At 38.8% G+C, this 13,008-nt stretch overlaps 1 protein-coding gene across 1 annotated transcript in view; it reads right to left on the bottom strand.

The window, feature by feature from the left end:
- The window catches only part of TTN (titin), a 241,520-nt gene that overhangs the window by 198,307 nt on the left and 30,205 nt on the right, over positions 1-13,008 (bottom strand). The window contains exons 35-43 of the mRNA XM_032694032.1: positions 12,737-12,997; positions 12,049-12,309; positions 11,819-11,960; positions 11,564-11,729; positions 11,137-11,368; positions 10,258-10,542; positions 10,041-10,166; positions 7,789-7,977; positions 3,458-3,514 (exon numbers count right to left, since the gene is read on the bottom strand). Coding sequence (XP_032549923.1) covers positions 3,458-3,514; positions 7,789-7,977; positions 10,041-10,166; positions 10,258-10,542; positions 11,137-11,368; positions 11,564-11,729; positions 11,819-11,960; positions 12,049-12,309; positions 12,737-12,997 — 1,719 coding nt within the window. The remainder of the gene's footprint in view (positions 1-3,457; positions 3,515-7,788; positions 7,978-10,040; positions 10,167-10,257; positions 10,543-11,136; positions 11,369-11,563; positions 11,730-11,818; positions 11,961-12,048; positions 12,310-12,736; positions 12,998-13,008) is intronic.

The raw sequence follows: 13,008 nt of genomic DNA, 5'->3' as shown, positions 1-13,008 counted from the left end.
GTGTTTGCCCATGCATTTCCATAAATGGTGACTTCAAGGTGTCCCAGGACAGAGTATCTGTATGTGGTATCACCTTGCCTCCTTCAGGCTCCAGCTCCTCTGAAAAGTGACCCGAGTCCTTGGCCACTAGTTCATGCCCTTTTCTGGATATGGTAGGGTGCAGTTCAGTAGTAACAATTCCAAAGCTGTGTTCTTCAGAGACAGCTTTTCCCTTGTGCTGCCTCACCTCAGAAATACCATCTGTATTCCTGACACTTTCTTCTGTATAACCCATTTCTTGCTTTGCATAAACTTCTGTAGTATCCAGCACCATTGTTTCCGCCATCTCACTTTTTCTGAAGTGAGGAGTTTTCTCACAGTCTTCCAACTGCTCACCAGGAGATGGAGACAGCCTTCGGGACCAGGGTAGGTGGGCTTCCTCCTCCTTGGGGCATACAATCTGTTCCTCTTCATCCTTCCCAAGTATGCTGAGGCCTTGGGGGTGAACAACGTGGTCCACAGCAGGCTGTTCCTCAGTGCCTCCATCTTTGCTATACAACTGGGGTGCACTGGGCTGGACTGTCAGCTCAGAGGCACTCTGTGCTGTTCCAGCCACGTTTGTGGCCACTAAACAATACTGTCCAGCATCTGTGACAGAGACTCCTTGAATATGTAAGCGGTAAATGCCATTCTTGCCTTCTTCAAACCTCAGCCTCTCACTAGCGGAGAGGTTCTGGCCATTCAAGGACCAGGTCGCAGCTGGTGGGGGCTGCCCAGACACAGCAAACTCCAACATCACATCCTCTCCTTCATGGCAATGAATGTGTGCTGGGGCTTCTGCTACAAATTGGGGTGGTTCATTTCCCATATCAAATGAAAACTTGAATTTGTGCTTTATGGTGGGAGCAGCCTGCTCTGGAGGGTGTTGTGTGGTGTCCTTCATCTCTGTGCCTTGCTCTGGTGTTGGAGTGGGGGCAGTGATTTTGATCTCCACAGGCAACGATAGCAAGTGTGAGTCTGGAACTGCACTTGGCAGTCCTTTCTCTGCTGCAAAGGTCAGACCAGCTTCTTCTTCCTCCTCCTCCTCATTCACTTTCTCCTCCTTCTCTTTCTCCCTTTCTTCCTCCTTCACCTTCTTCTCCTCTTCCTTCTCTTCTTTCCTCCTCTCCTCTTCCTTCTTTGCGTACTCATAGGCTGGCATTCGCTGCCTCACATAGAGTGCAGCTGAGGTGCTGACTGTGCCCAGTGGGTTGAAGATCACGCAGGTGACAGTGCCCCCATGCTGTGGGAGTAGGGATGGAAAGGTCAGTGTAGAGCGGCACTCTGTGGTGTGAACGGCGGTGCCCCTGATGCGCCCAACGGGCTTGGCATTGTTGTACCAAGTGACTGTAGGCTGTGGGCGGCCATGGAAGAGGCAGGAGAAAGTGCATCTTTGCCCCTCAACAGCCTCCTGGGGCTTGACCTCCTGGACAAAGAGGGGTGGGCAGGGCTCCAGAAGCCCACCTGGCATCTGCCATCTCTCTCCCATGGCCTGGGGCCTGGAGTACCACTTCACAACCTGCACTGTGCGGAGCTCCGAGCCATCCATCTTGGCAGCCACCTTAACTGGGCTGGGCTTCCCATGAGGGCCCTCCTGGGGAGGGGGCATGTCCTGGGGCATGGACATGAGGGATTCCTGCTTCTTTTTCAGTGCTGCCCTCTTTGCCTCCCGCAGCCTCTGCAGCTTCCAACGGATCTCCTCATCCAGCAGCTCCTCAGCATTAGCCACTGTGCCCCTATGCTCCCTACTACGTACCACCCCTGGGCGGTGAGGCCCCACCAGTGGCAGGCTCTGAAAATGGATGGTTCGTACCCTGCCTCGGGCTGGTGAGAGGTTCCCAAGTGACTGCTTGGCCTCCTGCCCCTTGTCAAAGGGTGAGCCAGTGCAGCGGAGCACCACCCGCAGCCGGTCCTCCCGCCGCTGCTGCAGCAGGCACTCCCAGTTCTGCCGCATCCACTTGGCTTTCTCTGTGAAACCCAAGCCCTGCTGCTGCTCCCCACTGCGTGCCACCAGCAGTGAGGCAGTGGACTCAGCTGAGCCCTCGCTGTTAATGGCAAATACCCTGTAGCTGCCAGCATCGTGCTCCCGCACATCCCACAGCTCCAGGCTGGCACGGTGTGTGTGCTCCTCGCTCTCCGTGCGAATCACCTTACGGCAGTCCTGGAGGACGGGCCGGTTGTTGTGAAACCAGGACATGTGGGGCGCCGGGCATGCCACCAGCTTGCACTGGAAGAATACAGGGTCCCCCTCCAAGACAGACCTACACTTCAGGCCCTGTGTGAAGGTGGGTTTACAGTTCTGGGGGCAAGCCAGCACCGCCGCTCTGCCAGGTCCCTCGAGGTTCACCTTGCTGTGCTGCTCTGTAAGAGAAGGAGACTGGGTTACAACATGTCACGCTCTGCCTACCATCTGATTGTAAAAAAGTAACAATATATTGAAATAAAAAATGGGCATGCAATGGATTTCATCACACACCCAGGAAAAAAAAGTAATTCACTCACCATATTTGTTCGAATAAACGCAACGCCTTGCTCTGTTTTAAAGATTGACACGAAAATCGTTCGTTGTCTGTTCTTTCTTCAGACTGTGGAAATTTCTTCTTGAACAAGCAAAAAGGAATTTCAAAATAACACGTTCTTCTGCGTGTATGTTTTTGCTGCCTGGAAAAGCTGTGTGTCTTTGGGTGGCAAAGAAGAAAATCTTACCTGACTTGCAGACAGTAGAATAAACGCCCTTTCTGACCCCTCTGTTTGCAGATTAAATGTTCAAACAATTGAGAAAAAATATTTTGAAAGATATCTTTTTAAAAAGTAAGTAACATGAAATGAGAAGGCGTTTATTCGAACTAATACAGCCACTAACTTCACAGTGTTATGCACAGGGAAAAAAGCAAGCAACATGAACCACGTATGCTATCTGCAAGCCAGGGTAAGAGATGTATAATGGTGAATTAATGTATGTAAAAAAAAGTGCAAGGAATCAATGGAAATGTGTAGCTTTCATATCATCTAAACAACAAATGCTCTCTAGTATACTTTATCTATCCATCCAATAGTGTCCATTGAACTGATTAATGTTAGGCTGCTAACTTGTTTAAAAATAATACAAATAAGATTTGTATAACTTCCTTCTGAAGTAAACTATTCCATGCATTCAAAAGGAAATTGAACAAATAAAAGCTCTGTGAACAGCTGCAAAGCATGAAGTAAAAGTTAAGAATATGGCTGCACAATTACAAATTTGAAGTTTTAAATATATTTTAAAACTTAAATAACCTTATAATGCAGGTAACCTTTTGCATATCAACACAAACATGCAACATATTCCAATATGCTTTAAAGTGTCTTTCTTCCCCATCAGACACTTCACATAAGCAGATAAAAGCTTTTCGTAACATTACTAATTACTGGTACTAATTATTCTCATTGGTGATTGTACCTTTCATTTCCATTTCAACCTCTTCCTCTAGCTTCTCATGAACAATTTTTTCAGGAGCTAGAATAAAAAAGACAAAGATTTTTGAGCTATAGTTTCTAAATGTGCCAATCAACACTTTACGTAGTAAAAAACATCCAATCTTGTTTCCAAATATACAGAAATTCACACATACATACACATAAATGCATGCCAAACAATTCAAACACTTCATAAATTTTGAGAACAGAATAATCAAATATTTTCAAACTTGTTTGCAATGTACATTTTTCTATAAGATTTGCTTTCTTTTTTGCTGGGTGGGGGAAAGTTTCTAATGCAACATGCCTTTATCATGCCGTAAATCCCTGAAGGAAACATTCAACAATCCACAGACTAATGAGATGCTTTTCGTTCTTTATCATCTCTCAGGGAATGAATGTACTGAAATGCAATGATGCTATGCATGAGGAATTGATACTTAGAAGGAACATGCAGTTGCCAACCTGTCACTTTCAGATGAGTGCTGCACTCGGCTTGTCCTGCAGGATTAACTATTCTGCACTTGTATATACCCTTGTGGTTCTGACCAACTTTCAACAATCTTAAGCTGCACAGAGGCCCATCATGTTTTAAGTGACACACTGCAGATTCCTGAACTATGAGCTGATTGCACAACCAGACTACACAAGGTGTAGGCACACCTTTCATTATACAAAAGAGAAACACATCATCTCCTTCTTTTACAATAGTTTCTGCAGGCAGAGTTTCAAGAAACTCTGGTGCTTTGGCATCAGTTTCTGTGATGTCTTCACATGGTACAACATCGGGATAGTATCCTCTGTTTCTTTGCTTCTCAGTTTCATATGGTCTTTGGGATGTAGATATAAACAAGCTTGAGGTTTTCTTAGAAGATTCTTGCTTAACTTCAGATGCTTTAAACTGACAATCTTTGGCTGCTTTAAAGTTTTTAGTATCTGATTCAAGAATAATTTTTGTTACTGCTTTGGCTTGTGCTTCTTTTGCTAGGTAAGAATAAAGTTAGGAAAAGGATTAGGTCAGATCTTTTGCAGGAATAAAAAGTATCCTTATAATTGGGGGGGGAACACCAGTAATTAGTATTGAAAGTATGTTGGGCGTATTAGTGCTAAAACAATGCTATTAAACAGGAGTGACTGCACATTTAAGAGCTCTATTCCTGCTAGGCTAATTCTAGGTATCAGTTAAGCCTATGGGACTTTCATGGGACCAAGACGTGTTCTGCAGTGCCTAATACAAGCACATCTTTGCTTTTAATTTAGAGCCTTAATTTGGAAAGTAGCAGCAGAAGATTATGTAAAGCGTTTTGCACAGCTCTAGAGTGAAAAAAGAAATTTCAGTAAATAAGAGGCAAATCAACAGGGTCAATATGCCTTTCTCATTATTCATCTTAGTTTTCTGTTCTGTATTCCTTGTAACTCATCAGAAATAGTATCACCTGTCTAGTGTGCTGATAATATATTTTTGAGTCCTTACTAGTGATAGCACTACTAACATCTTGCTATGTTGATGTCAGGAAGGGGTGGAAAGAGTCTTAGCGAAAAATAAATACTTATATCTTAAGGAGAGTAAAGGGTAGAAGAAAATTCAGTATTGCAGTAATACGTTTTCACCCATTAATCCTTTCAAGGACATTAATTATATTGCCAACTTTGGAATTGAAACCTTGGATTTATTTGAAACAAGTTGGGAGTTTGATATGACCAGGTATCTAATTCAACATGGCTTATTTGACGTTCTTATCTTCCTTCAACTCCAGCTTCAGGAATTAACAAAATATAAAAATTCCTACAATTCCTGCTTTACTTCTCACTGCATATCATGAAGTATATGAGGAATAAAAAGCCTCAGACATCTGTGATTTGACAGGAAGAGGCACAAAGTTACAATATCAACTTCCCAGTACTGCATATTTCACTTCTGAATAGAGCTGTAAATGTGAAGGAAAACCCCCAGATTATTATCAATACAGTTTTCTCAATTAACAATAATAAATGAATAAATAATAATAAAGGCAATATGAGTGAGCTCGAGGTAGTTATAATGAAGTTCCAAAAGGTAAGTGATAATGTTAAAAGTCAGATAACCACCTTTGACTGTTAGTATTGCAGAAGTTGTTGTCCCTCCATAGTCATTATAAACAGTACAACTGTACAGTCCTTGATCTGTCAGCTGGGCATTTAGGATTGTGAGCAGAAGAACACTTCCGTTTTGTGATATCTTCAATTTTTCAGACACTTCTATTCTTTTTCCTTCATGGGCCCAAAGAAACTCATAGAAGAATTCATTTTCTAAGGCACATATGAACTGAGCAGTGTCACCACATTTCACAGTTAGGTCTCTGAGTTGCAAGAGAATCTTTGGAGGGACATCTTTCATTTCCTGAGAGGTGGTCATAGTGATCTTGGTGCTCTGAGATGTTTGAGAAAGGACTGTTGTGTGCATGGCTTTTATTTCTTCAACTGATGTAGCCTTCATGGTCAAACTTTTTGATACACTTTCAAAAACCTGTACACCCAATTCCTGTGATGGTTGTTGCACTGATTTAAATTCTTTTTGATAATTTTCAATGTTCTTCTTTGTGAGAGGAGGAACATGAAGTTCTGATATAGCCTGTGACCGGATAGACTCTTTTACATCTTTCCCAGAACTTTGCCTATCTAGGGCTTGCACTGTGTAATTAAGTAACAAAAATAACAACATTAGTATCTAAAGAAGTTCACTGGACCATGCTCTGAACAAAATCAAACAGCATGGAGGATGAAAATGAATGATCTCCATTTGAAAATTCAGCATGCCGGATGCACTACTCTTGACACAGAAATTATCCATTCACATGTATGAATGACAAGTGATGCCTAAGCTAGTCATGCATTTGGTACTCAGTTGATACTTGTCTCTTCTTTCACTAAAGTGGTCCATTTTAGGATTGGAAAAGTACTTAAAGGAGGTATTTGTTTTGTTTTTAAACAAGACAGTGCAAAATACCTCAGTCAATGCTATAAAGATCACTTAATTAGTTTTTTTAAAACTCTGTATGCCTTCATTTAAATTATTCTATTCTTTGACTTCTACTGATATATAAATTTGAAAATTTCCAGATGTTACAGCATAAACAGAAGAAATGAGAGTGACTGGGTTACTGAGGGTAGGTACTACTAACATTAGCTGGGAAAGAAAAGGTGTGAAACAAGGAAATAATTAGTAATAGCACAAAAGTGTGGTATAGAACAAACTGAATCCCTTTGAAGTAAAAATGGGGCTTTACCTTCTGCAGTCACTGTAAGTGTAGCTGTACAAGTTGTTTCTCCAGCACTATTTCTTGCCTTGCAAGAGTATTGGCCAGCATGCTCTAAGAAAGCATCTACTATTATCAGTGTAGCTGTGCCTGTAGACTCATCAAAGTGGAAAACTAAGTCTTTTTTTGGCAACATGAGTCGTTGATTATGAAACCATTGGATTTTTGGTTTGGCCCTGCCAGAGACTCTAGCTTGAAATCTGACTGATTCCCCACTGCATACCCTGCAGCTTGAAATAGGCTGGATAAAGGTGGGCCTTTGGCCAATAGACTCCTCCTTAAGTGAAACAGATGAAGAAACATGCCAAGGGGACTCTGATGTAAGTTCTTCAACATTTTTAAATCCTGAAAAGAAGCATGCCAACTTTTAATTTCTTACCCTACACTACAATGAATTTTCTCTCTTATTCAAGACTTTTTTTTCTAACTTGCAACTTAACAGCATGAATTATTCTCATTCATCATTTATAAAATCTATTTCAAAAAGAAAACAAAATATTTATGGTTAAATAATATCAAGAACAATATAGAACACCAAATTATCCAGGCAATATTTCTGCTCTAAAACTTTGGTCAATGTTTCATCAATTTATATGAATGTACACTTTTTCTTTTCAGTTGCTGCACACCTGCTACACATCTCTATTTAGGATATTTTTCAACAGTTTTCAAGTAACTTATTTCGTACAAAAATTCTTACTAGATTGTCTTCACAGTCAAATGAAAGAATGTGTAAGCAAAGAACTTCCATTAGAAAGAAGGCTTTTACTGTCTTTGGTGCATGACAGATTCTAACACTGGAGAAAATGAAAAAGGAGGGGAGCATGAAACATTGCAAAATTGTGAATGTTCATTACCTATATTTTGGAGACATAAGTGTATGCTGTGGACATTGTAAATGGTAGCAATTAATTGAGTTAAAAGACAACATGACAGACAACGACTCACGTATAATTATCAGTATATATTAAGATGAGTATAACCTAAATAAGACAACTTCTTTAATTGCACAGTGTACCTTCTAACTTCAAGGTAGCAGTGCTTGTCACTTGGCCTACAGAATTACTAGCCACAAAGGTATAGATTCCTTCATCCTCTGGATAAGCTTCAGCAATCTCCAGCTGGTAAGTGTCTTCAAACTGAGTCATTCTAAAAAAACGTGATGGCTTGATCTCCTTCTCTTTGCTGTACCAGGAGACTTTCAGATCTGCTCAAGCAAAAGAAAGAAAGAAAAATTTATGATATTACACTAGTAAGTAAACACTATTTTTATATTTATATCTTCCAAAAATCTTAATCTCAAGTATCTAAGAGATACTTAATCTCAAGTGACTAAGTTTAAGTGTGCCTTGTATTACTCTGGTAAAGTATGATGAGTAGAAAGTGGCCTGTTGTTGCTTTAAGTTTTGCTTTGTGCATTGGAAATATTCATATGGAAAAACTGATCCTGGTGCTGATACATTACCGAGTAAAAAATAATTCTTCCTTTCTTCTCTAACTGTAAAAATTTTGAAATATTTTGCTACTCCTAAAATCAGAGAAAATCTCTTTCTTAAAAATGGGATTTTGCTACAATTGCATGATTAAACAGGCTATAAAATTATTAGTTTTAACTAATCAGGTTAAAAAACTAAAACAGAATACTCTTTTAAGTACAGTACCTTGCCTCTTCTTGGTGCAAATATTATTTTTACATGTCACATTTCTCAAGGAAGATCCTAAAGACCTTTATAAAATTCCTATATAAAATGTTGTATTACTTGTATAGGTTCTTGTAGACTTGAGAAAGAACAGGACTGAAGCAGACTTTAGTCTTGCCTCTCTATTTGTCATTATACTACATTATAAATCAAATGTTGTAACACAAATAGTGGGTTATTATTGTCATCAGAAGAAAGAGTGTTTTCAATAGCCAGTTACACAAAGTGTACCATTAAAAACCTGTATTTTCAATCATGTGTTAACTAATACAAAAGTTTTTCACAAGTCAAGTGAGAGGTATGCAAACCCATTTGGATACAGTATTCAATAAAGGAAATTTTCAATAGGAAAAATTTCTTCACTGAAAGGGTTTTCAAGAATAGGCTGCCCAGGGAAGTGGTAGAGTCATTGACAGACTGGGTTAATGATTGGACTTAACGATCCTTGAGGTCTTTTCCAACCTAGATGATTCTATGGTTCTATGAAGGAAGAGCTAGATGAAAGGATCTTTATATTCTGTGCTGTAAATGCAGTTTCCACATTCACATAAATACAGTTCTTCTAAAGAAAAGTTACACTAGCATGCATTGAACAGAGTGCAGGTCAGTCCAACATATATTTTCTGAGTTGTAGCAGCACTTCTAAAGCAGAATCCTGTTGTAAAGCCTTTTTTTTTTTTAATGGAGTTTGTTTCTAAGTGATTGAAATGCAAGTCATGCATATTTGCATATACATGTAATTACAAATTTTATGTGGATTTTTGTGGAGCTGTCACTCAGGATTATTTTCAAATTTGGAGTTTTATTTATCTTTAAATAATTGTAAATTCTTTGGGATTTTAACTGGATCTTATTCTGCAGTTTATTATGTGAATACTTTTTACGAGTCATACTCAAGACCATTTACAGAAGTGAAGAAAGGTAGTTTTATTTGGTTTCATGTTAACTTGGAAAAAAATATTTTAATTGTAGAATGACATTCTATATAACTAAAACTAGAAAACTTACTTAAATAAAATCTATACTTAAAGAGACAATGAGCAAACACCCTTTTATGGTAGGAAAAATAAAGCAATCACAGTTTAGTGTTTGCAGAGTGATATGAAATATTTAGGAATATTAGGGTAAAGGTTGAATCACAGTTTCAGTCTGTTTGTTTAGTTAATTGATGCGATGGTGTGTGTCATGGTATGTTCATCATATTCATTTAACAAGGGAATGCTTTTCCACAAAGAAACTCTACATTTTACTCACTGACACAGCTTTCCAACATCACTTAGCATTTGAAACACTGAGAAGTTTCCAAAGACAAGTTTTGTGAAAGAGATCTTCTTTTTAGAAATGCTTAGTATGTTTATGACAGCTTAAAACTTCCATGCTTGATGCAGTCTTTGACTTGTTTAACTGAAAGTTAAACTGAAAGTCAGTAACCTTTTGATGTGTGTGTATATCAAACAACTGTACTTCTAGGGGAAGACTGATCCAAGCACATATATTGGTAAATTTTTTTCTGAGTTCAAGATTAAAAATTCTGAGAGATGAAAAGATGTACAGGATTTAATAAACTCACCTGTCCCTGTAACTCTGCACTGAAAACAAGCAGAATGTCCCTCAGATGTAACAGTATCACGTAGTGGTATTATGACAGCAGGCGGATACACTGGCATTTCTAGCTCAGGAGAAACAACTTCTGGGACTAAAGAACAAGAAAAAGAAGTAATTTTTAAAGATGAAGAACAGCTATCTCGTTTCACAAACAGTGGTATTTATAAGCATGGGAAACTCACTTTCCACTGAAAGTGAAGCTGAAGTTGTTGCAACTCCATAGTCATTTTTTGCTTCACAGGTGTACACTGCTGCATCTTCAGGGAAGGTTTCAATCAGCAAGAGAGTATATTCTTGTGCATCATGAAGAAATTTGCACTTGAAACCCGGAGAAAGCTGTTGATCATCTTTGTACCAGGAAATTTTGGGCTGGGGTTTGCCAGATATCATAGCGCAGAAGCGGGCAGGTTTGCCAGACTCCACGGTAGTTGGCTCTAGCTCCTGAATAATCTGGGGTGGCTCTGGAGCTGAAAATTGGGGGGAAGGAAGGTGAAGAGGAAAGGGAGAAAGAAGAAGAAGGAAAAATCTCATTATTGATATTTATTATTGATTCAAAACTATTTGCTAGGAATTAATTAAAAACAAAACAAGACAAACAGACATACAAAAACCCACCAAAATCGCTATTATTCCTAATCAAGTGTGCCCATGAAAATTCGCCCTTTTTCTTGATACGAGCGGGATGATCTAGCAGTAAGTGCCTTAACATAATTAGCTATGTTGGTGTGTTTTCTGGCAAAATATGTCCTAGAATCACTAGGTTGATCTCTCTGGGAAGGCGCATTTTTTCATATGAACAAATTAGTTTTATTTAGACTTGAGAAATTTTCTGGTCTAAGTAAATACAGTGGGAAAATAACTGCTATAGTATTTTTATCATCTGACCAGCTATTTCAGTAGAGTGAGAAACATCCATGTACATGAAGAATTTTATAGTGTTCCAGCTGATCTCTTTGGATTTATCTTTTTTTTCAGATTCAGAATTTCTGAGAAGCTATATAGAAATCAGAAAAACACTGGGTAATAAATACAGTCAAAGCATTGGTTATGGGGACACATACCATTCACATAAAGATTAATAGAACTCCTATTCCGTCCTGCAACAAAAGTATATTCTCCAGCGTCAGAGTAAGTGGTTTCAAAGATGCTCATTCGATGGACTCTCCTTTCTGCCACATAACTGTATCTTTCCTCATACTGGAAGTTGATCTCAATACCATCCTTGTACCACTGTGGTTCAATGTCATCTTCATTGACTTCAAATTCAATTTCAGCTCTTTGTCTCTCAATAACCTTTATACAGGTAGAATAAATAATAGAAATAAAATTTGTTTTTACGTATGCCACTTTCCATTTTTCTAGAAGAAGGCCCTGACCTTATAATTACAGATTTTTGTGTTAGGACTGCCTAGATATTGTTGCTCATCCCTTGCATTATTTTTTGCTTGACATAGTTGTGAAATATTTATTCATCTGTATAGGTCATACCTGAATATCTTTATGAATGGTTCTGATGCGAATGTCACGACCTTCCACTATCAAATTGGCACTGGATGTGTTTCCACCTGCTACTACAGTGTACTGACCAGCATCAGACATTCTTGTGGAAGGAATAATTAGACGATGGACATATTTCTCTCTCTGAATTTTCATCCTAAGGACATCAGAAAAGAAAATAAGCTAATTATTTCCTGGGGGAAAACGCATAGCAGAAGTTATTATGGTGTAAAAACAATCATTTACCTGTCACCAATCTGGAGTTCTTGCCCATCCTTCATCCACTGGACCTGAATGTCGGGTTCTGAAACTTCACATTCAAAAATAGCCCTCTTCTTCTCCACCACCTTGATGTCTTTAATATGCTTCCTAAATTCAATGTGACGAGCTAGGGCAGAAAAAAATGTAAAATCAGTGCCTTGATTTCAGTTAAGCCACTAGAAGTCACTAAATATACAAATCAAGAGAGCAAATACCTTCCACATATAAAGTGGCTGATGAAGCTGCTTTTCCAGCAACAAAAGTATATTCTGCAGCATCCCCAAAATGCACATTCCTTATGGAGAGGGAGTGTGTAAGCTTCTTTGTCCGTATCTGGCATTTATCAGTCGATTTTATTTCTACACCATTCTTTAGCCATTTATATGAAATACCTTCATAGTTAACAGTGACTTCAAATGTTATTGTATCTTTCTCTTCAGCGTTGATGTCTTGTAGCATGGAGGTAATTAGGATGGCTAAAAGAAAAGAAATTGACATGAATTGTGTTTTTCCCCATACTGTTTTATTTTATTTTAAATGCATGTTAACAGGATCAGAGATGTTTCAACTTCTTTAAGACAATTTTGGTAATATTAAAAGGTAGGCTTTTTGTCCAGAATCAATACTACAATTAAATCTCCTACAATTACATAGGAACCCAAATTCTATCTCCTGTGGTGACTTGGAGTTTAGGCATGTTTGCCTAAACAGAAGAATAGGGTCTGACTTTCAAGTTCGCTGCTCCTAGACCTTTTTTAATAATGCAGTTGAGGCTGTTCAGTGTTGTTTCAAAATACCACTACAACGGTGCTGGTTTTGTCTCAGTTGCACTATTTCCATGTGTTAACACAAATTCTATTATTGGTAACTGTAAAATATTCTGGTAAATTAATTTTTACATACGTTTTACGGTCAGGGTTGCACTGACTCTATCATTGCCACAGACAAATGTGTATTCTGCAGAATCTTCACTGCTTGTGTTCATGATATTGAGCTGATGGAGTTTCCCCTGGACCACTATTTTGAACTTTTCACTCATTTCAATTTCCACACCATTTTTCAACCAGACAGCAGGTACATTGAAATGAGAAACTTCACATTCAAAAGAGGCGGTTTTGGTCTCAGGGATTTCAATATTTTTCATGGTCTTTGTAATGTGTATGGCTAAGAGGGGA

The sequence above is a fragment of the Chiroxiphia lanceolata genome, chromosome 7 (genome assembly GCF_009829145.1).
Source record: "Chiroxiphia lanceolata isolate bChiLan1 chromosome 7, bChiLan1.pri, whole genome shotgun sequence".
Lineage (NCBI taxonomy): Eukaryota > Metazoa > Chordata > Aves > Passeriformes > Pipridae > Chiroxiphia > Chiroxiphia lanceolata.
The sequence above is the reverse complement of the archived record's forward strand: the minus strand, read 5'-3'. Positions and strand labels throughout refer to the sequence as shown.